This window comes from Enhydra lutris, unplaced genomic scaffold, assembly GCF_002288905.1.
Source record: "Enhydra lutris kenyoni isolate GAN:26980312 unplaced genomic scaffold, ASM228890v2 scaffoldscaffold17, whole genome shotgun sequence".
In the NCBI taxonomy this organism is placed as follows: domain Eukaryota; kingdom Metazoa; phylum Chordata; class Mammalia; order Carnivora; family Mustelidae; genus Enhydra; species Enhydra lutris.
In genome coordinates, this window is record NW_019154101.1 from 10,204,938 (window position 1) to 10,229,636 (window position 24,699).

Sequence of the window (24,699 nt, forward strand, 5' to 3'; positions counted from 1 at the left end):
TAAGGCTTTCTTAGAGTCTGTATCTCCAGGGCCCACAAGCGGAGGAGTAAGGACTATCTTATCAAAGCCTTGGTCTGCTTAGGTAAAAGCACTTTTCAGAAGCAGAAACAAACTTCACTGATATTGATCTCTTCAGAGGAAAGGTGCTATAAGAAATCTCATCTAATAAATAAAGGATTCAGGCTCTAGTGTTAGGCTGTCAATCCAGCAAGGAAAAGAAGCTATCAGGCTCAAGGAGTCAAAAGTATTTATTGGTCAACTGTGCACTGTTTACAGAGCTCTATTCTACGGGCTGGGTGGAGGAAAAAGAAAAGGAAGAAGTCACAAGTTCCTGCCTTGAAAGACAGCTGGAGATGCGCAGAGAGGAAAACAGCTGAAGGACACACGAAGCAAAGCAAGAAATCAACTGCAAATAAAATCAATACAACCCAGCTATGTGCAATAAATCGGGAGCACCGAGGAGAGGTCAACTGCATAAGGTATCCTGGAGGAGGTAAGTTTTCAAAGAAAATGAGGACATGAATTAGCACTCAGGAGAAAATGAACATCCACACCAATAAGAATTAAGTGCCGCCGTGTCTCATAATTACCCAGGCACAGTGGGAGACAAAAAGGTGGCAACACTATGGACCCTGTCCTCCAGAAGCATCTTATCTAGATGCAGGGACAATTAGTCCATGGAACACCACTGAAAAACTGCACTGGGATGACTCATTAACACCATCTCAAGACGTTCTCATATAGTAGGCTGCCTACGTTTGTATCATCCATTGTTCATCTCTGAACTGGGGGAGTGCTTAACAAATGGGCTAAGATCTATACGGTTGAAAATAAAGGTAACTCAGGCTGCTACTTCCTCACTGCTCAGAACATCTGGGCCAGCAGGGGGACATGAACAGTGCAGGATTCTGGGAGCTCAACAAATCTGGGCTTGCATGCCAGGTGCTCCCTTAGTATTTCTGAGTTACTCAACCTCAAAGCTTGTTTTCTCTTGCTATAAAAATGTAGTACCATTTTACAACAAAGCTTTTATCAGGATCAAGTGATTTAACATAGGAGCAGGCATTCAGTATATAGCAGGTACTCAATAAAACTGTCCTTTCTCTGGGGCGTCTGGGTGGCTCAGTCAGTTAAGTATCTGCCTTTGGCTCAGGTCATGATCTCAGGGTCCTGGGATGGAGCCTCATGTCAGGCTCCCTGCTCAGTGGAGAGTCTTCTCCCTCTGCCTCAGCACCCCTCTCCCCACCTCGTGCTCACCTTCTCTCAAATCTTTTTAAAAAAAGAAAAAGCTCTTCTTTTTCCTTCACCCAGAGGATCACAACTGCAGAGTTCACTCATTCAACTCAAACGTTTACTAGGCATGACTGCACTTCTACCACGGTAGGAGCCACCAAAGAACACTATATGGCCCCTGTCCTCCAGTACTTATGGTCTAGAAGAATAGACAGTTTTACATGTTCTGCAAAGTACAGCAACAGAGGTCAACCATGGACTTCACAAGAGAGACTTTTTAGCAGTTTTGGGAGATCAATAGGTAAAGAAGGGTTTTTGTTTAAAAAGATACCCAGATTTTGTGAGGGCCCCCATAAGGAAGACCGTGGAGACCCTGAGCCCACTCTGGCATTCCTATACCCACTCTAGTCTCCAATGTCCCACAGTAGTTCTTTAGTCCCTATGGACAGACTTGCTACTGGAGGAACAGGGTGCTGGAAAGCCAACACCCCATGTTCAAATATCTGAAGAGCCGGCTTTCTCAAAGATGATTTGTGACACGTGACTCTGAAGGGCAGAGTGAGGAGGAATAAGGCATGTTCTATGAGAAGGCTGGTTTTGGGTCAGCAGATGAAGCACTAGGCACTCTAAGCTGCCTGGCAATAAGACACACCATACTCCCTCTGGGCTGAAGATGTGCGTGGCAGCTGGATTACGTGCCTATGTGGTGTCTGTGTCAGTTTGGGGGGGGGGTGGGGCTGGAGTGGCACCAGATGGATAACTTCTTAGTCACTTAAGTACTTGGATTCTATGCCAGAGTGACAGGTTAGGCAGGAATGAGACACTGGTGTAGTTCTCTACAGGGGTCTGTATCTCTGTGACCTCCAAAGGGCTTATCTTATTCATGTGCAAGATGAAGCACAGGTTTTATTCATACAAACACATTCATCCCCAAAGTTGAGTATTTAATTAAACCATAAGCTTATCAAATATTTTAATTAGACCAAGTAGGCAACACTACCCTATCTGATAGTATATATGTCTTGTATGCTTTCCACTCCGTACCAATAAAAATTCAAGGCAGATAAAAGTATGTAACAATAAATAATGCTAAGGTTTCCTACCTACAACTTATTCCTTCAGCCAAATATTCCACTGGGAAATCCTCAGGTTGCACATGTACCCTGGCTTCATGAATATACATGGAGACTGGCCCAGACATTCTCCCATTCACCCACTTGGGCCTGCCTTCAAATACTACTACAAAAGGGCTTCCCCCAAAGATAACCAGTAGGCTCACCAGAGCACCACGTTTCTGTGACTTCCAATTTTTCTTGTGTATTATTAGTTAACACTGTCTGGGCACAACCATAGGCCACACACTCTATCAAGGGCAGTGGGAAACTACAGAATAACATGTAGGCCCGACCCTTAAGGATTTTAGAATCTAGCAGGAGAAAGGACATCACAGGAGGAAGGCATATGAAAGAAAGAAAAAGAGCATGGAGCTAACTAGATCTGATATAAAGACTCTATGATGTGGATCACCTTACTTGATATGTACAGTAATTATATTTGGTCTTAAATTACCTTTCCATTTCCTATGGGGGGAAAATGAGCTATTAGGTATACAGAGAGTATATCAAACACTGGGGTATATTACAGTTACCTGAGCAACTGTACTTCTACTTTCTAAAGAAGCACCCCCTTTTCTCCGGGGATTGGGAAATGCTGGTCTGAGGCCCACATTTATCAAGAAGCCCTGCTCATGAGGGAATCTTAGTAAGAATCTACTCAGCAGACTGGAAGCGTCTACCAGTATATATCTTCATACAATGTACTGAACACAAATTAGTTTAACTATGTACATTAAAGGCTTTGGAAAGGGCATTTCTTTGGCAAAACTTTGTGAACAATTTGTCATCGATCTGACAGAAAAAAATTTTAAATCCTCTTATTTTGACTAAATACTACTCTAGGGGCACCTGGGTGGCTCAGTCGGTTAAGCATCTGCCTTCAGCTCAGCTCATGATTCCAGGGTCCTGGGCTTGAACCCGGCATCGGGCTCCCTGCTCAGCTGGAAGTCTGCTTCTCCTTCTCCCTTGGCTTTTCCCATCCTGCTCATGCGCGTGCTCTCTCTTTCTCAAATAAAATCTTTAAAAATAAATAAGTGCTACTTTATTTATCTCTACTACACCAATAATCTAATTTGGTGACATTCTGCTGCAAAGAGTCCTGAGTCCTGAGCAAGATTTTGGAGGCCAAACTAAGAGAAAGCGAAAACAGTCAGGTGTATTAACACGAAGGAAAGACCAAGAAATCTTCTCAGTACTTCAGAAGACACAAGTAAGATTCAGTGGGGACAAGGAGACATCCAGGATGTGTGATGAAGAGCTGTAGTTAGGAAGGCCCAAGACCTCGTGATGGGAGGGACACTGCTGTGAGCCCTCACATTAGGCAATCTCTTCAGTCCCCGAGCTTTCTATCAAAGGCTGCAATCCTGAAATACCAGGATTTTGCAAACAGGTATAATGTTTGCATTATCACAGGTATAATGTGAGGCCAGTGGCAACCTTTCTGATCTCCATTTCCTCATTTATTGAAAAAAAAATGGGGTTGGATGAAATTACTGCTAAGGCTCCTAATCCTGGTGGTATGTGCTACCAGTATATATTTACACACAAATTTTTGTGAACTGTGCCTTGTTGGCAAAAACATTTAATTCAAGCAAAGCATTCCCAAGCATCTTTCAAGAGTGGTTTGCTTTTACTACCTCAGGTGAGAGTAACCTATAGCATCTTGGGTGTCTGTTACGACACCGGCTTGATGAAAAGAAAAATAATCTCAGGTCGCAGGCTTTCCCCATTAAAGATGGACAGACATGTTATAGAGAACCGTGAGCAAAGGGAATATGCTTCAACTATAAACAGAAATGAATTCAAGAGATGGTAAAACTTTTAAAACATAGTTTTGCTGATCTTTTTTAGGCCACATGGTAGCTCACCCTGGGCTATATCATCTGTTTTGAGGGAATGTATTTGAACATTTACTGTTTTCCTAAAATGCACTCAATAGCTACAACCATTAAGATTTCTCAAGGTTAAGGGGCAGAAGTGGGGAACAGCTCTTAAAAACAAAAACAAAAAAACTAGAGCAGATGGGATGCCTGGATGGCTTAGGTGGAAGAACATGCAATTCTCTGAGTCTGAGCCCCACACTGGGTGTAGAGATTACAAAAAATAAATAAATAAAACTTTAAAAATATACAGCTAAATCATACTTAAAAGATGTAATTGTAAAAGATGAAATTGTAAAAAAATTGTAAAATTGTAAAATTGTAAAAGATGAAATTTTACCAAAGATCAGGGAGGAGGCAAGGAGATCCATTCTCAACACTTCTATTCACGTTGTGGTAGAGGTCATAGCCAGTGCAATGATTCAAGAAAAAGAAATGATAGGCATAAAGACTGAAAAGGCACTAAACTGTCTTTATATGCAATGACATGATCATGGATGTAGATAATCCTAAGGAATCTAGTGCTAGTAAGTGAATTAGCAAAGTTGCAGAATTAAAAAATCATACCAAAAATTGTGTTTTGAAGGGACAGAAAAGAACAATCTGCAAGTAAATACAAAGACTTCTGTTCACAACAGCATCAAACAATTAAAATACTTGGGAATAAATTTAACAATGAATATTTAAGTATGGACTCTTGATGAAGATAGATATGAATGACCAAAAAAACTTATGAAAAAGACACTTAACATCACCAGTCATCTGGGAAATGCCTGATGGGAAATTAATACACCACAGTAAAGTGGCACCACATACCCACTAGGACAGGTAAAGTTAAAATAAATGACAATATTAAATATTGACAAATTATGGGTAAACTAGAACCCTAATATACTGCTAATAGAATTTTCTTAAAATGCAGAATGTACACTGGTCATTCAACCTGGCAGTTTCACTTCTATATCTACCTAAGAGGAATTACAACATATATCCACACAAAAATCTGTGTATGAATATTTACAGCAGCTTTATTCAAAATATCCCCCAACTGACAACGATCTAAATGTATGTCCACTGGCAAATGGATAAACTAATGTGATATTACCCATACAATGAAATACTACCCAACATTAAAGAGGAATGAACTACTAATATGTAACAATGCGGCTCAATCTCAGAAACATGCTACGTACACAAACAAGACTGTGTGTGTGTGTGTGTGTGTGTGTACTGTATGAATCCATAATATTAAAATTCTAGTAAAGGCAAAATTATACCAAAAGCAGATCAGTCAGTGGTTGCCTTGAGGCTGGGGAAGGGGACTGTAGGGACCAACTAGAAAGGGACACAAGGGAAGATTTAGAGGTGATTTAAAACATTCTAAACTCTGATTTTAGTGAGGACTGTACAATTTAAATTTACCAAAACTCACTGAACTGTAAAACAGGTAAATATGGTATACAAATTCTATCCCAAAAAAATCTGTTTAAAAAAAAAAACACCATGCACACTTTACTGGACAAAGAATTAACTAAAACTATTTATTCTTGGAACTGAAACAAAAGACATCAATAATTCATTTCCTTTCACAATGATCCATTTTTTTCCCATAAAGAAGTATTTTAGCAGGGTAACTTATCCAAACAGCTTTGATAAAATTATTGTGCTGTTATTGGTGCTAAGATTAGACTACAGACAGATAGCTGGAAATTTGCTATCCAGACAGAAAATATTTCACTCTATGGGACAAGGGTCTCCTGGCTCACCTTCCAATAGGATAAGAATGTGACACAGGCTTCAGCAGATATGCTCTGCATATTTTGTCTTTTAAAAGTTCAGTCTTTGATGCTCCTTTGCTGGGGAGGGGAGCTCTTCACGTTTCTGACTTCTCTCTATAGCCTTGTCAACGGACATATGGTAGGCTGGATCTCTGAGACAGTGCTGAACATGGAGTCAGTGTTCAGTAAAAGGCTTGATTTGTTTTGCTCTAACATCTCAATGTGCAATTTATAGAGGAGCAGAAGAGGGACTAATCTGTTTGGTTTTAGACTAGAACTTTTATACATTAAAGATTAAATGGGGAATACAGATAACATACTCTTGTTTAGGTAAAAGTAGAGTGAGAATGAAAGTAAGAAAGTAGCAAAGGTAGAAAATTTTCTCAGAATATTTCTCAAGATTTCCAACTACCCTTAGCTCTCACATATACAATAATTCCATCAAAGGTTTTTTGTTGTTGTTGTTGTTGTTTGCTGTTGGGAAAATGGACAGGACACCTCCTTCTCTTGAGCCATAGATAACACATACTCAGTTGCAGTCTTACAAGTAATGGAAAAACTTTAGCTTTTCATCGCCAGATTCAGCATAGAACAGGTTCCTGAAGGGCTGGGGTCTTGGTAACCACACACTCTCTCTATAACACATGGCAGAGCATGGACACACCACTCAATGGCGGTAATGATAATAGTGAACCAACCAAACCAATCTCGGCATGATAAAAGATCTCAGGTGTTTCCCTGGATAGCAAGGTTTCCTGATGGATCCAGGCTAGAACTCTGTAATGGAATAAAGCCTTTAAAAGAACACAGACAGCCAAATTTTCTTTTAGAGGGTAGAATGCCAAATCTTCCTGACAGGTTCAAGCCACATGTGGATGAGAGTTTAAGCAAAGGCACAGACACATGGACTAATCTCAGGTGATCTCTGGTGCTGGTAAAATGGACCAGCCTGGTAATTTCTTGTCACCAACACATCTCACAGTTACCACAGCTCCTTGCCCCACTCTGGAACCTTAGGGTATCACTATTCACTCACTGTGCAGTCCTCTGTAGTGGCAGGGATGGCTGTGAAACAGGCCCATTTCCTTTTCTCTTACTTAGTTCACATTTGTCCTAGACCATTCCTTTAAAAAAGATTCATTAGCCTCCTGGGCTTTCCTCTGCGCTTAATTAAGAAAGGGAAAAAAAAGTCGTATTAGATCCTGTTGACCATATTCAAAGCCACTGACAACTCCTCACTGCAAACCAACATCCAAACCCTACAGCCTGGAGTCTGAATTCCTACTGTCCCTTTTAGTAGTCTCTCTTCACTCAACCCTAATCCAGCTGCACAGGGGTCACCTTCAGAAAACCATCTTTGCACAGGTAGTCCCTCTTTCCACACATCTAAATCGCACTCTTCCTTTAAAGCCCCAATTACTGCAACCTACCCAGAGTCTTCTATAGTTGAAATTAATTTCTTGCTCCCTGTAGTCCTATAACACATGGCTTATACCTCAGTTAAAACTCTTATGGTAGGCCGCCCTGAATGCCAGCTGTTTCATGCCATGTATCTGCCTTCCTCATAGGCCCAGCAAATCCCTCTTGGAATGCATATTAAAGTCACCTCAGAGATCCCCAAAAAATGGCTGATTGCAGGCCTGGCCATAGGTTAAGTACCAGATGTATTCAGAACACATCTTTTTTTTTTTTCTTTTTTTTTCTTTTTTTTTAAAGACTGGTTTTTTTGAGAGAGAGAGAGAGAGAGAAACAGAGGAGGAGGGAGGGGCAGAGGGAGAGAGAGTCTTTAGCAGACTCCGCACTGAGCATAGAGCCCGACTCGGGACTCAATCTCAGGAGCCTCAGAGATCATAACCTAAGCCAAAACCAAGAGTCGGATGCTTAACTGACTGTGCCACCCAGATGCTCCCATAACATATCTTATTATGCCATGGAGTAAGGAAACACTCTGGGAACAATTTGACTACCAAGATAATTACGTACAGTAATGAATTACAAACCACTGAAAAAAATATAAAAAGCCCATGAGCCCATAATAATAATAGATAAATAAATGGGGGAGAAGGGTCCTCACAAAAGAACACTGAAACACTGAATGCCAAACGAGAAATGTAGTAGGAGGGCTAGAGTTAGAAAGATTATCATTCTGCAGTCATCAGAGTAAAGACTGGTTCTGGCAAGAATCATCAATGGATCCTAAATCTAGGAGACATGTTTGATGATGAGCAGGATTGTGACGTGGTCATAAACTGTTTTCCCAAAGAATGCTCACTAGCTACACGGTCAAAACAGTAACTACAGAATGGAGAAACTGGACAACACTCTGACTTGGGTGAGTGAATTAAAATTAACATCTACAATGAGGGGATGCCCTGAGAAGGGCACATCACTTCATAGTAGTCTGGCTGGGGATAAATAATCTGAATCTAATCATGAAGAAACACCAGACAAACACAAACACAAAATAAGGAGCATTCTATTTTCAAAAGGGTGTGGTGGGCATAGTCTTAAAAAATGTCATCATCAATAAAAACAAGGCCATAAAAATGTTTCAGGTTCAAAGAGTCTAAAGGGACATGACAACTGACCACCACCACCTATTCCAGGACTGGATTCTGTCCTGGAAGGGGAAAATGCTTTTATAAAAGACATTTTTTAGATGAACTGACAAACTGGAATATGGGTGGCAGATTTAGTAAAAGTACTGAATCAGTATCAATTTACTGAAGTTGATAACTGTGCTACGGTTATAAAATAATATCCCTAAGTCATAGAAAACAGATGTGATGTTTGCAACTTACTTTCAAATGGTCCAAGAAAACACTTTAAATTTCCAAATAAAAAGCTAAAACAATAGCTGGTGACCTTTCCTGAGGCCTCGGCATTCTGTTTTTAAAAGCTTTGCAGGATGGAGAACTGTCCAGAGCAGCGGTTCTCAAAGCGTGGTTCCTCATACTAGCAGCATCAGCACCACCCAAATCTTTCAGTTGTTAAACATGCACGGGCCTACTGGGAGGTGGGTGGGCAGAAATCTGTGTTTTGCCACACCGTCCCTACAGTTCTGATGCCCACGCCAATTTCAAACCATTGACCTAGACTATGAGTTCCTACATTCTATATTTCTAGATCCTATATTCCCCACAAAACCTAGCAAAATGCTTCATGCATAGTCCCATCTCAATAAATGCTTGAAGAATTCAATTCAACAATGAATGAGAATGCAAAAAATGAGCACTGAGGCACCCGGAGATGAGAAACTACTCTGAAGGGCAAAAGCATCTCTCCTGAGTTTCTAAAGTGAACATAAAATTTATTTTGAAAGCACGAAAAGGAAGCCAGATTACTTAGGTTTGTTAGTAAAAGCACTGCTGTCCCAAAAGGGAGCATATCAGCTTACAGTTTAAGTCACACTCAACTAAAAACAGGTGATAACTTATGCAAGCTCTTAGAATGGTATTTAAAAATTAATTCTGTGGTTCTGGATAGCAAGGCACAGCAATTACGAAGCCATGCTGCGTGTTTCATGCAAGATCGGCTTGGAGAACACAGCATTCACATGGCTGTGATGCAGCCCAGATCTGATGAGGATGGCCAGATTTCAGAACATCCTCTAGGTGGCATTTTCAGAGATAAGACTCCTATAATGAGAATGAGCTGATCAATTTGCCTACTGAGTAGAAAATGAAACAAATAAATCCATTTTTATGCAACTGTTTTCTATCTTGAGAAGTTAAACTGTTGAAGATACTCTGGGATGCAGGCTATCAGCCCAGCCTCACCACATGCCTTTTCTAATTGGCACCCTGAAAGATTTCACAGGAAAAGGGTGTTACTTTGGTATTGTTGATTTAAAGGTTATCTAGTCACAGCAAGGCAGAGGAGAATTCATCTTCAAAATTCACCTCCTTATTGAAAGCCCATGGAGTATCTTGGCAATTAACAATTCCTATCACCTCTAGCTGTTCCCTATGTGAGAAGGCTCAAACTCGCCTTACAAATTGCTCTTTTGAAGATCAAAGGCAAGCTGAATGTGTCTGTGTGTGCTCTCGATGAGACTGTAATTTAATGGAATTTTTAGAAAAGGCTTGCTAGCAGTGTTTAGATGACAGCCCTGAGGCAGAGGATTCAGGGGAGCTTGGCCACTCTTCCCTTTGGTGCGTCTTCCCTGTCTTTAATTGGCACCTCATTAGAAATTAATGAAAATGACATCCTCTGTTCTTCCTGCTCTAGGCATCGAATGCTACAAAAAGGCCCATCACAATTCATAACACATTCAATTTATATAGCAATGGCTCTTAAGCATTATTTATGAGATGTGAATTTCTTGTCAGCAGTTAATAACCTGTTCAGACTGGAAGGGGAATGGAAAAAGGTTGTGAATATATATATTAAGAAAAAGATTTTCTGCAGTGGAGAAGTGTTCTGAGTTCAAACTACCTTCCTTACTTCCTGTAGTAAATTACCATACCCCCCTACCACACCCCCCACCCCAGTCCCAAATCTTTCAGGGCAGTTCAATGTCTCTTCAACACTCTATGCATCCTCAAGGAAATAATGACACAACTCCCCATTTCCTAGAGAGAGCCGAGCAGACAGGCAGGAGGAACACAAGAGCTATTTGTCAAAGACAGTCCCAGAGGTGTAAGTTCCCACTGCTGTCCTTCATCTTTTAAAATGTGGCAGCAGACTCTGTCATTTTTCTGGGCACATAAGTGTAACACTCTCAGTGGGCCAAACTGAACTCCCTGCTCTCTCTAGGAAGGCTACATCTGGAGGGACTGCAGAAAGCTCAGAGCTTTTTCCCTAGCATTAAAATCAAATCTCTCTGTAAGTAGACCCTAAGAATTGGGCATAAGCCAAGGGATTATGTGTTAGATCATTTAAAAAGAATGCATGTCTGTGATAAACCCAACAGGTACTTTAGAAATCCAGCCTCCTGCCCAAGAGGTGAAGAACACAGTAGAATAATCTGAACTTACCAGCGACAGTCAACTGGGTTTCACTTAGGAGCACGTGAAATCATCTAACATGTATTTCTAGATTTTATTCTGCTGGGTGCTTAAGACCATAGGCACTTTGGCGGTTTGCATCAAAGCTGAAGCATAAACTGGCACACCCGGTTACACCACCTCTGCATCTCTCAGTGCTAAAGTGTGAGTTCTCACTCCCTGCCTGACAAGGACAGCCACTGCCAGAGGCAAACGACACAATTAATGGATCAACTGCTTGATCCACTAGAGCAAATCCTGTGTAATACCCAGGATTCCATTACTTTCAAGAACAAAACAAGAATGTAAGGTACAGAAAAATCCCATGATTCTAATTTGGGAACCACCAAGGGCAAAATGGTCAGGTGGGCTTCACAACACTGATAACAGATGGAACACTGAAACCAGCCCCCTCCAATGGTTTCTGCGAAGACCAAAGCAAGAACTTGCAGACTATAAAAGATGAGACAAACCCTTCAATATGGGCAAGGCTGGTTAGCCACCATGCCCCAGAGTTTGCTCAGCTGACCACAGTATTCCTTCCCTATCTCACTGAGTGTTTAAGATTATCTGGCAGGGTTGATCAGGACGTAGTTGAAGAATAAGGTTCTGGGCTCTCTTGGGCCATGCCACATCCATGCACACAACGAAAGCTGCTGACAGCCTCTCCTCCCACCTTTTATCCTACCTCTCTTCTTTACACTTCCACACAAGCAATTAACAAGATAACTCAACGCCAAGCTTAAACAGTAAAAACTGGTCCAAGGGACTTCCCATGCTACAACAAACAGATTGCTGGTCTTGACAGAAACAGGGGTTCCAACTCTGCTTCCATGAGAAGCTGGTACATCCTCCTTTCCTTCTCACTTCCAATAGGGTAAGTAACTGAGGTATGGGAGAAGCAATGGCCGCCTCTTCAGGAGATGAGAGATTTTGAGTTACTGATTTTCCAGCGGCTAAGAGAACCATCCAGTCCTGCCTGTCAGCATCAATACCTGCAGGGTGTCTATGGCTGTCCCAGGGGAAAAGGAGGCTTCTAATTCTTACTCCTAAGGACAAAGGACATAGGATTCTCAGTGTAAGAGCCACGTTTCCAGGTCTGCCTGATGACAGGTCTGTCCCAGAGAATAATTTTATAATACTAAGCGTTAAATCAGGGAATAAAAACAGGAAAACTAAGTCAGCCTAAATAATGCAGCTACACAATTTTGCTTCTATGGGACATGATATATGTGTTCAAAGGGAAAGAACTGGACTAAGTTTTGTTCTGCTGTGGGCAGGCATAAAGTTTTAAAACACATCCCTGGGCAGCAATTCTGAGAGCCAGTATTGCACTGGATAACACAGAAGGAGTGTTACTTTAAAGCTATTTCAAGGGGTTGAACGACAATGAATTATGGTTCAAAGAAATAATTTTCCAATCAAACTTTCACTTAAAAGGGCATCAGGGGGAGAAGAGTTTCCATTTATTCTACATACTAAGATGCTCATTCAAAATTAATTTAATATCTGAATTTTATGATACATATCTGAGAATTTCACTGGTTTGGTTAATTTCTAAGTAAGTCATCAATGAGCAGGAACCAGAGTAATACACGGTAGGGAGAAGCTGAAAGCAGTAACCAGTGACAGTGCAACTCTAAAGTAGTAAGTGTTAAGAGAAGTGGGAATGTTTCTGCCTTTTTTTTTTTTTTTTTTGGTGGGCATGAGAGGAAATAAAGGGCATTTACAAGGAAGACTCCCTCACTCCTGCTTTCATAAGCTCCAGCCCCATGGCTTGCAGGGAGGCACTCAGAAGAATGAAGGACTTCAGCCTCTTGAGAGGAATTTCCACAGCTAGAGCAGGGTGTCAAGGACACAAATCCCCATCACACCACTGGGGGCGATGCTTACCGCAGCGGCAGGATCCCAATTCCTGCTGCACCAGCTCCAGTTTGGTTTGGCACTGGAAGCACCGACGTCGACTCTTCTGTTTAGATCGGCTGGTTTCCTCAGGTCGTTCGGTATTCTCCAGTAGTCGTGCCCGTTTCACTGGCGAAGCCTCATTCTCAGACTGTGAATCTGACCAAAACAACACATTTGGGGGTCAGGGTTAGTGCTTGCCTGGCGAAGACAGCTAATTAATAATATACTGCAAGCCACTCTATTGCCCTCTTCCAGCAACTGGACTTGTGTGAGCAACAGCCAGTCCTGCCTGGCCTGGTTTATGCTGCATAAACTGTGACAAGCACATACCTGTAGGGCAGACTTCTAACAAGCGAGGTTTGAGCTAGAGAGAAGGTGGGCTGACTCAACAAAAATCAGTACCATGCTGTTGTTTTTAAAAACAGCTGTTTCTTTGAGGAGACCATTCAAGCTGGAACTGGGATCCTCTTCTTGTCTGTGCCCCTTCTTCGGGCCCTGGCAGCTTACTGCTTGCATTGGTTATTTACTGCTTCTTAGAGATCTGCTTGTCCTCAAGTACACTATAATTGTTTAGAAAAGGGATTAAGCCTAATATTTCTTTTCATCGCCATGCTTATTAGCACAATTCTGTACCCGATGCAGTATTTGATGGGTGATCCAAAATCTTTTCTAGCAAAAATACTCATGTTTCTACTCTTAAATGTAACAAAACAAAACCTAAGAAATCAGGTTCTGCCATTGAAAATTGTTTTAATTTTATTCAGAGCAAAGGAGCATCCTTGCTTATTCACAAGCAAGCTGTCCGTCCCGTGACCTCCACTGTGGAGTGCTACAGAAGCAGCGCTCTGCACAACCACCCTGGCTGGTGCCAAACTGGTGTGTGGAGGGAGGGGTAACGTGTGACAACTCATGTTCTGTAGAACCTTAATAAGGTAACTAAAACACAATAAAGTTCCTGACATAGGCAGGCTGTAAATAACTCCTGCTGTCAAGGGGGGGAAAAAGGAAGAAGAAGGGCACAGGGTACTCCGTATTCTTGGACTTGCTGCCACTGTGGCATACTTGAGATGTACCTCTTGCCAAGGTTCCAAAGGGGTTTGTGCTAAACCCTCTCTGGAAGGAGTCTCCTAAATGATTTTTGTCAAAACAGATAGATCCAGATCCCACCACTTTTCACCCTTCCACCACTACCATCCTGGTACAAGTTACCACCATCTCACATCCAGCCCAATATAATAGCCTTTTAACTGATGAGCCAAGTGATCCTGTTAAAAATCAAGTTAGAATCACTTCACTTCCCTGTTCAAAACCCTTTTATAGCTCTCCTTTCCAGAGTAAAAGTTCAAATATCTACTACAGCACTCACAAGGCCCTGCATGATTTGCCCTCCTCTCTGCTCTCTTACCTCTGCTGCTGTTCTTTCCCTCTACTCCATCCACACTAGCCTCCTGATTGTCTCCTACCTCAGGGCCTTTGCACCTTCTGTTCCAATTGTCTAGGACTTGTTACCCAGATCTACATGGATCTCATCTCTTATAAGTCTTTTGAAGTCACATTTTCAACATCCTTTTCTCTGCTCATCCTATCTAGACTATTCATGTTCCCTTCCCCTAGCATGTACCCTCCTCCCAACTCCTGCCTTTTATTCCTCCACAGCACTGTACCTTTTAATATTATCCTCACGGAGGATATAAAATCCTGCAGGGCAGGAAGTTTCACCTGCTTTGTTCATAATCTGCCTACAATGCCTACAACTCAATAAATATTTCTCAGATGAATGAATCTTCTCCTAGGCAGTTCTGATTTTTCTATTTAAAGTGGCCCTCATGAGAAGCAGCACACTTTTGGATGTTTATCAGTGGAGGCTTTGTACCTCTTCCCCTCCGCCACCCCCGCCCCGTGTGAAGATGCTGCAGGTCACCAGGGAGCACTCACTGCCCTGACACTGAAGATACAAACAGCCCTGCCCCCCTCAGCCCAGCACACTGTGCACTGACTTATGGAAGGCACACACCATTCTTACCAATTGTAAACTTCATTTTTCATCTCATTTAGTTCTTCCAGTCCTACATGACATTTTCCCCCAATACGAACCAACTAAACAAGGCCTTTGATGAAAACAATTGAAAGCAAGTTCAGCCTATTTCCCAGCTCTGCTGAGCAAAGCTGTCCAAACCCAATCGGTGTGATGACTGAGGCAGCCACAGACAGGGCCCCTTCCCCTACAACAGCAACAAGCAACAATCTAAATGTAAATCATTACAAAGCAGCCAGCCCAAAGGAATTCACCTCGTATGAGCCACAGTGCTCTCTGGGGGAGTTCTTTTTTCACAAACCAGCAACGGCATAATTTGTATTAATAACTCTATTTAGACACACTTTTAAAAAAAAAAAAAAAAGAAGAGAAAATTCTAGAGTAAGAGCCATAACAAAAAAATAGTCTCTGTTATGAGACAAGGTCCTAAATGTGGAGCATCCATAAGAGAAATTATCTCCCAAAGCTGGGGCATGGGGTGGGGGAAGAGAGAGAGAGAGAGAGAGAGAGAGAGAGAGGAGTCCACACAAGAAGGGGAGGCTGTTGAAACCTCTGCATTATTAATACTGTTAAAAATCCAGACAGCTTTTGACATGATGTCAGCATGCCTCTAATGTAAAAGAGGACCACTCAGATCCTAACCCTTTCATTCACAACACGATCTGATAGAACAGAGCATGTGTCTGGAAATAGAGAGTCACATTCAAAGCTGTTTTCCATATGACTCTGTCCCAAACTGTCAGACGCGTTATCTATCCATCCCCATTTTTAAAGCAAACTTTTGCTAAGGAGAACATGTTCCTTTTAGCATGGCAATACTATCCATAGCTAACTATTTTCAAATAAGCACTGGAGGGATATGTAAGAAAATATTGTTTAATGTAGGATTCCTAAGATTGGGAAACAGAATTCGTATTTATGTAATCATAAACATCACTCGTCATTAATTGTAATCATCACTGGTCATTATCAAACAAGCCACTTGATGGGAAACCCAAATATTAGAGGAGGCCTGTGTTTTCCACTTCTAACTTCCTACTCTAATCTCATGCTGAAATTTCCCTTTCCTCATCCCACATTTTATATAAAGACTCTGAGTTATTTGTTCTGGTAGTCAGGAGGTATAGGACATTCCAGAAATTATGGGTCGTAAGGGTGTTTTCTGCTGCTGCTAACAGCTTCTGGGTGCACTGCCTTGGTCATCCTATAAAAGACCACTGAGCCCTAGTCAGTTCTCTAAGAGTCAATGTCTAGGCATCTGGACAAGTCTAAGACCAAGGCATCCATGTATAGAAAGACTGAACCATGAGAAGCAGTCCTCAATGATTCTAAACCAAAACAGATGAAAAGTGTATCAGAATGTGTTAATTTTTTTTAGAATCAAGGAACTGTTCCTAGACATTAAGAGAGCTATGACTTTTACATTCTGGAATATGCCCACTTAATCTTCACTCAGTCAATGGTCTATTAAATCAAAAGGAATCCCTGTGCCTTCTAATGCTCCCTGCCACATTTTTCTTGGGGCGGGGGGGAGCTCCCTAAACTGTTCACTACCCTCCACATGCTGCTATCCAGGAAGATGACTGTGTCATATATAACTTCTTGGAGAAGCAAACCATTCTTGACATTTTTTCACAAGTCAACTCAGTGTTTTAATTAGTAGCTAATGAAATAAATAGTGGTCTACAGGATCACCATCATGTCTGCATAAGAAATTTACGTCTCCTATGCTAATTACCTAATGAAACTTTGTGCCATGTGGTGAGCTCCCTAAATAAGAGAAACAGATGTCCAGGGCAGGGATTCTAATTGCTTAATAATGAACTAAATAATTCAACTATTCGATTATAAATTCTATGTGAATTTAAAAAAAGACTACCAGAAAGAAAAGGTCCAAACATGGTCAACACTAAAGGAATCCTCATCTACTGTCCACAATTGAAGAAATTAAACTGATTATTCACTTTTTGCCCACAAACATCACTCCTGTCGCCGTGATGCATTTTCAATTTCCTCAACAATGACGGGAAACACCCCACAGTCTACTTGCTTAATCTGAACTTGGGCAGTAAGAGTTAAACACGGAGAGAAAGGTGAACAGAAATAACTCTTACAAGCAGCTTCAACTGTCAGAAGAAACCCGTCCTTGCAAGGAGCATGCTCATTAGCAGCAGGAGGAGCTGGAGTGGCAAGCTAGAAATGGTTTCCACCCCAGGAGTTAAGAGTGACTTCTAATTAAGGTCCTTCATAAACGGCCAACAAAGCACATTTTTTCCCAGTATGCTCTTTCTTGAGGGCATAAATCTAGTCTGCATATACCCACACAAGAGCTGCCACACTCCCATACTGGGTTGGTTCACAGTTCTTGGTACTCACCAGCTGCCCATTTCCTCTGCCTATGTTTAACAGAACGAGAGAGGTATCATATCAGATCTTCTAAGTCTAAGAAAAGTTTGATCAAGAATCATCATATGATCACATGAGAAAGGAAAATCTTAAGATAAAGTACTTTACCTACCAGCTCCTTAGGTTTGAAGGTAACCACTGCTTAATTTGTGACAGAGAAACAAGTACAGAGATTTTTAAAACACCCATCTTCTGAGGAGGGAAACTCTTCTAATTGTACTCTCCTAGCCAATCGCAGAAAGCAGTGGTAAGACTCTCAATTTAGGAACACAGTTTAACTGGAAAGCTTGACTGGAGACAACAAACAGAGCTACTTCTTTTAAAATTCTGTTTTGTCTCTGACAGAAATTCACATTTGTTCCTTACTGTCACTGTTCTTGTCTTTATTACTCATGTTCTCTCCTGAAAATTTCCAAATAAATCGTGTCAGGCCTGTCAGAGTTGAATCCCAATCTCTCTTAATCTCCCATCACTGTGCAGCTGGCAGGAGGCACACACCCAGGGCTGCTAACCATGACTGTGGCCTTCTGACATCTCAGGCAGACTCTTAGCCTTCTGGACAACCCAACACTCAAAATTTAGAATAGGAGAATGGGAGAAGCAAAGTGGCAACAAAGAGAGGGAAGCCTTCCTCATTTGCTTCACCCACACCTTCCCTCACCTGTAAGAAAGAAAGATGAATCTGTTTAATCTCAGGCTGTATGACAGCTTTTGAGGCACTCAATCAGTTTTTTTAGAACCTATCGTAGTCTCTTGACAGATTGACATTTATGATCCCAACAGCCTGTGCAAACATCAGTAAGAGCAATAATTAATGAACCCTCACACATCACACTGCTGCCTCTCCTTTGACCATTTAAAAGGAGCTTAAGCTGCTAAAACCTCTGTCCATGAAAAACACCACACTCTCACTGGAAAAATTTATAAAAGAGACCCAAAAAATCTGTTTTATAGGTACTTTCTGTTTCTCATACTTTGCTTTCAGTGTGTGCAGGGATTAAATTCATCCTCTCCTGAGACTTCAGGAGAAAAAAAAAAAAACAACAACTCATCATTACCCACTAGACACTGTTTCCCTGCTTTGTTCAACTGGTATTTCCCCCTTCTTTCTTATTTTCCTAATGGCCCTAAAACAATTCTGGAATGACACATCTGTTAAAAACACATGGACACTGGGGCACCTGGGTGGCTCAGCTGGTTAAGGCACTGCTTTTGGCTCAGGTCATGATCCCGGAGTCCCAGGATCGAGTTCCGTATTGGGCTGCTTCTCCCTCTGACCTTCTCCCCTCTCATGTTCTCACTCTCTCTCTCTCAAATAAAAATAAATAAAATCTTTAAATACACAGACATCAAAACATGGCCAGAAAGAAGTTCAAGTGTTCAGAAAGGGCTGATGATCAAACTTTTGTGGGGAATGCCTTCATATATACTTGATACATGACATGGAGATGAATGTAGCTTGAAATACACCAGCGATGTGTCTTCTATCATAACCATTTTAAAGGTCAGTTGTTCTCAGACTGCCAGGAAGTACTATTCTTAAGCATTAATCCCTCTATTCTCCATTCATCTCCATTCCCATCCCCCTGTTGTTTTCTCTGGCTCTCTCTTTTGCTATTAGAGATACCTGAGGTTGGTCTCCCTCACCATCACAACCTGAAGACAAGAAAGAGACCTCTGCCTCTTCCTCTCTGCTGAGAACACAAGACCGGGAGACCTGAGGTAGCTGATGGGTAGAGCTGACTATGGTGGGAGTGCACCTGGACTTTTGGGTTCTCTGTCCTCAATCTGCTAATAGATACGTGGCATCAGAAAGCTTCTTCAGGGTAACTGTATCACCTAATGGTCTGATTTCGGTTGTCACGACAGCAATGCAAAAGCTGCTTCTGCAGCGACTTTTTTGGTTAGAAGATAGCTTAAAGAGCAGCAAAACACATGGAAGTCATGAGTCATGATAATTTGTACCCATGTGGGAGAGGATTACCCACAAGTTCCAAAGGCATGTTTTTGTTGTTGTTGTTGTTTTGTTTTTGTTTTCCCAAAGGCATGTTTTAAAGACTGGAATCAGTTTTCTCACTTCCCCAAAGCCCATCTTCACCTCTGATTCCTGCTGGACAGGAAGGTGGAAGCTGATTTTGGTGGCTCATCTTGATACCAGAAAAAAGTGCTTACGGATCATCAATGGATCAACTAGGAAAAGCTAATACACTGTGAGGAGAGCACCTCTCCATTACATAAAACAATCAAAAAAAACCATGGCACCAGAGCCCAAGAGTTCCAAAGGAAGCAGTTCTCCCTCAACTGTTCTTTCTACTCTGTGTGCCTTTTCTTTCTTTTTCTTGCCTATTGTGCTGGCTAGGCTTTCTAGCATAATGCTAAATAGGAGTGTTGAAAAGGACATGCTTGCCTTGTTTTCAACTTCAGGAGGAAAATATTCAGCTCTCACACAGCTTTTCATTTTGAAAAATTTCAAACACACAGAAAAATTCAAAAGGTACAATAAACACCTGTGCACATTCCATTCAGGTTCAACAACTGTTAATAACCCATCCACACTGTTTTCTCTCTCCTCTCCATATTTATGCTCCCCCCAAAACCATCTGAAAATAATTTGCACATATCAAAATACTTAATACATACATCTAATATAAGGGCATTTCCTGCCATGACCAAAATATCACACCTAAGAAAATCAAGAATAATTCCCCAATGTCATCTAATATTCAGTCCTTATCCAAATTATCTCCATTGTTCTCAAAGGCATGTCCAATCAAGTTTCATGTGTTACATTTGGATCTTATGTCTACGTCCCTTTTAATCTAGGACAGTATGTCCTTCAAAATGTATGTTTTCTTTCACTGCTCGTTCTTGCCTTCAAATGTCCTAGACTTTTGAACGGTCCTGGATAGTTTTCCTGTGGAATATACCATATTCTAGATTCTCTATTTATCTGTTTTTAACGGTATAATTTAACTTAGAAGAAAGGAGATTTTTCATTGTGTATCTCCTCTGTTATATATTCAGGACCAGAAATTAAGAACTTCCAGCAGGCACCTGACAGATCCACATGGCTACAGGGTTGGCACAAGTGAGGACAGGTAAAAAAAAAAAGGGGGGGGGCCAGTACTGTGTAATCAATCAGCCCAGTTTGTACTGCACTTTGGCAGAGAGGGAAGTATGCTCTTCCTCTTTTCCCACTGCACCCCTGCCACATACTGGACATCAGAATATAGTTCATCTATGCCAGGGCAAGGAATGGCTGTTTAGGCAAACACTAGGAGATGAGCTAGCTCCAAGTGTTTTAGCAAATGATTTCTTATAGACAGAGGGCATTCCTGGTGACTAAAGTTGGGACCAGAGGTCACAAGTCATTCCTCCAATTATTTCCTTTCCAATAGCTTCTTGGCCTTTTTCTGATTGCCCTTCTTTTCCTGACTGACTATACTGTTGCTAATTATTACTACAAGACATCTCTTCACCGCTAAATCACTCAACTTTTTAAAACTCTTCCTTATTTTACACGTAAGGAAAAATTTCACCAGATTAAAAACCATAAAACAAAAGCCCAGGAAAATTTATTTACAAAAACAATCACAATCTCATTAAGTACAATAATATTTTCAGTTTATCCGATCTCCTCTATTTAGGCTTTAAGATTAATGACCACTCTGTTCAGAGCCATGAAAACAACCAATATTTCATTAATTATTTCTCTAGTGCCCAGTGTGTGCCAGGCACTGGGCTTTGAACTGGCAAATGAAATCTGCATATGGTAGTGATCTCTTCCCTCGAGGAGGCCACAAACCAAACAGAAAGACATAAATACAAATAAATCTATAGCAGATTAAGTGGCATATTAATATATAAACAGAATGCTATGGACACAAAATGTGGAAGTGAAAAATTCTGTTGGGCGGGTGATTAAGAAACAGGAGAGAGAAAGGTCAGAAAAGTTATTTCTTGAACTTAACCATATTGTATATATGTAGACAGATGGTTTTTTGCTTACTTCTGTCATCTTCAAATTCTTTTCCGTGGAGCCTGTTTCTCACAATACCTTTTGCATTTAACTTGTCCATCTTCTTCTCTTTACTAAAACTCAGATCAACCAGTAGACCCTCTCACAGTCTCAGGAGCAAAGGTACTTGAAGAACATCAGTGGTGGGTTTTTAGGAAAATAAAACTGTTGTTTATCTTTTCCCTTTCTTCAGTCCCACTGGTTCCAATTTTTCCTTCCATCATGTTTATTAACCTTAGTACTGGTTTCTGTCTGCTCATACATACATGACTTTAACTGCCAACTTTTCTCTATCAGGAATCCTTCAAGCCTATTTTCCTTTTATCATTGTTTTATTTTGAGATAATTAATTGTAGGTTCACATGCAGTTATAAAAATAATGCAAATAAATCTCATGTATCTTTTACCCAGTTTTCTCCATTGGTAACATCTTGGTAAACTCTAGTACACTGCCACCAGCAGGACACTGATATTGATATAGCCAAGCTATATATAGCTTATGGATACAGTCAACCTATATCCATCACCACAAGGGCCTCTCAAGTTGCCCTTTTATAGCCAGAGCTACCTCCCTCTTTCCTCCCTTGGTCCCTGGCAACCCTTGGCAAACACTAATCTGCCGTCCATTTCTACAATTTTGTCACCTCAAGAATGTCATATATACAGACAAATAGAATCATGTAGTAACCTTTTGTCCAAGATCATTTTTAAGGCAACCATCACAGGAGGTGGACATGATAAAAGAGATTCCTTAAGTTAAGCTTCAGTTATAACTGCAATAATAAGTACTAACATAAAGCACCTACTTTGTACCAGCATCTTCTAAACGCTTTTACAGTAGTTCCCTCTTATCTGCAGGAGACACATTCTAAGACCCCCAGGGAATGTCTGAAACCAGATAGTACCAAACCCTATATATACGATATTTTTCCCTATATATACATACCTATGATAAAGTTCAATTTATAAATTAGGCACAGTGAAGAGATTAACAACAATAATAATAGGACAATTATAATAATATAAGAGACGTTATGTGAATGTGGTCTCCCTCTCTCTCTCAAAATTATACTGTCCTTTTTGTAGGATAATGTGACATGGAAAATGCCTACATGATGAGATGAAGTGAAATGAATGATGTAGGCGTTAAGATGTAGATTCAGGCTACTAACTTTCACTGATCCGTCAGAAGTAGAATCATCTGCTTCTGGATCACAGCTGACTACCAGTAACTGAAACTGTGGAAAGGGAACCAGTGGAAAGGAGGCCACGGGCAGACTACTGTACTATATATTAACTCTTTCAGCTTTTATAACAAGGGTATGAGGTGGGTACTATTATTACCCATCTTTTAAGATGAGGAACCTGAGGCACAGGTTAAGTGAACTGCCAAAACTAGTAAGAGGTCATATATCAGACTCAAAAGATGGGTGTTTTTAAAAATATACCCTGGGTTTACTCTCGTGAACCCAGGGTATATGGCCTAGAGTCCTTGTTCTAAACCACTTTGCTATCCTGTCTCCAATGGTTATTACACTTCAACACTCTGCTTGTGTGCTTCCATGGAAGTACCTAACCACTAAGACTAATTTCTGCTACCTCCTATGTACATAAAGACCCAGCAGCCTTGGGGAGAGAGAGGGGTGGAGGAACAGGAGCAGATCTTCTTATCTAAATAAAATGGTGCAATTTCTCTAGATACATCTCTTTTGATAATCCTACTTGTCCTCTGCTCTTAGAATATGATTTTTAAGACTTGCCCTTCTACCATTTTCTTCCCATTCATGCAAACTCTGAATTTCTGTGGACTGTACTCATAGTATTTAATTTATAAAAATAAACTTCATTTTTAATTTTGTTATTTTTAGAAATCTATTAAAAAAAGTTCCTTTGCTACTATTGGATGATGTAAAAAAGTATTTTCCCCCTACTAGCAAAAGGAAAGACAGTTATTTTCATTTGAAATTGTATTTAATGGTCAGAAAATGGTAAAACATGGTTTCTTGCCTTTTTATGAACCATACAGACAGAAGTCAAAGCTTTCTCTTTTCAACTACCTTGATGCTCCCTACAGGTCATATATCAGGTCTCTTTAAAAAGGCAGATGAAAACCACAATGAGATACCACCTCACACCAGTCAGAATGGCTAAAATTAACAAGTCAGGAAATGACAGATGCTGGCGAGGATGCAGAGAAAGGGGAACCCTCCTACACTGTTGGTGGGAATGCAAGCTGGTGCAACCACTCTGGAAAACAGCATGGAGGTTCCTCAAAAAGTTGAAATGAGAGCTACCCTATGACCCAGCAATTGCACTACTGGGTATTTACCCTAAAGATACAAACGTAGTGATCCAAAGGGGCACGTGCACCTGAATGTTCATAGCAGCAATGTCCACAATAGCCAAACTATGGAAAGAACCTAGATGTCCATCAACAGATGAATGGATAAAGAAGATGTGGTGTGTATATATATACAATGGAATACTATGCAGCCATCAAAAGAAATGAAATCTTGCTATTTGCGACGACATGGATGGAACTAGAGGGTATTATGCTTAGCGCAAGAAGTCAATCGGAGAAAGACAACTATCCTATGATCTCCCTGATACGAGGAAGAAGAGATGCAATGTGGGGGGCCGGGGGGGGAAGAATAAATGAAACAAGATGGGTTTGCGAGGGAGACAAACCATAAAAGACTCTTAATCTCACAAAACAAACTGAGGGTTGCTGGGGGGGAGAGGGGTCCGGAGAGGGTGGTGGGGTTATGGACATTGGGGAGAGTATGTGGTATGGTGAGTGCTGTGAAATGTGTAAACCTGGCGATTCACAAACCTGTACCCCTGGGGATAAAAATACATTTTATGTTTATAAAAAAAATTTTTTTAACTTAATTTAAAAAAAAAAAGGCAGATGAAGGTGGATAGCCCATAAACCACTCGTTCATCTGAAAAACTGCAGCCCCATCCTCATTTAATGCCTTTCCTACTGCACAATTTAAAGAGTATCACCAGGAGCTCCATCCTACAGAGGTGCCACTTGGTCAACAAAACCTGCCACAGCAGCAACATAGCAGTCTTCCTTTGTAGCTGGTCGTGGCCTGGTACCACTTCCTTGTTTTAGTTTTTCCATCAGCGAGACCTCTCCTGCCTACCCAACTAAACCATATTACGTCTCCCCACAGATATTTCAGTTACTCATTGTAACTGACAAATTATCCTCAATAGATAATCTTTCATTTTTATAACCTGCTTGGGTATTTAAGAGTTTAACAACATTGTAATGCATTGATTTTTTTAAAATATTACATTTATAACATCAGTATAGAATAAGGTAACACTAT

At 40.9% G+C, this 24,699-nt stretch overlaps 1 protein-coding gene across 1 annotated transcript in view; it reads right to left on the bottom strand.

The window, feature by feature from the left end:
* LOC111147526 (zinc finger AN1-type containing 3) overlaps positions 1-24,699 on the bottom strand; it is a 346,816-nt gene that overhangs the window by 17,666 nt on the left and 304,451 nt on the right. The window contains exon 5 of the mRNA XM_022503589.1: positions 12,888-13,055. Within this exon, the coding sequence (XP_022359297.1) occupies positions 12,888-13,055 (168 nt within the window). The remainder of the gene's footprint in view (positions 1-12,887; positions 13,056-24,699) is intronic.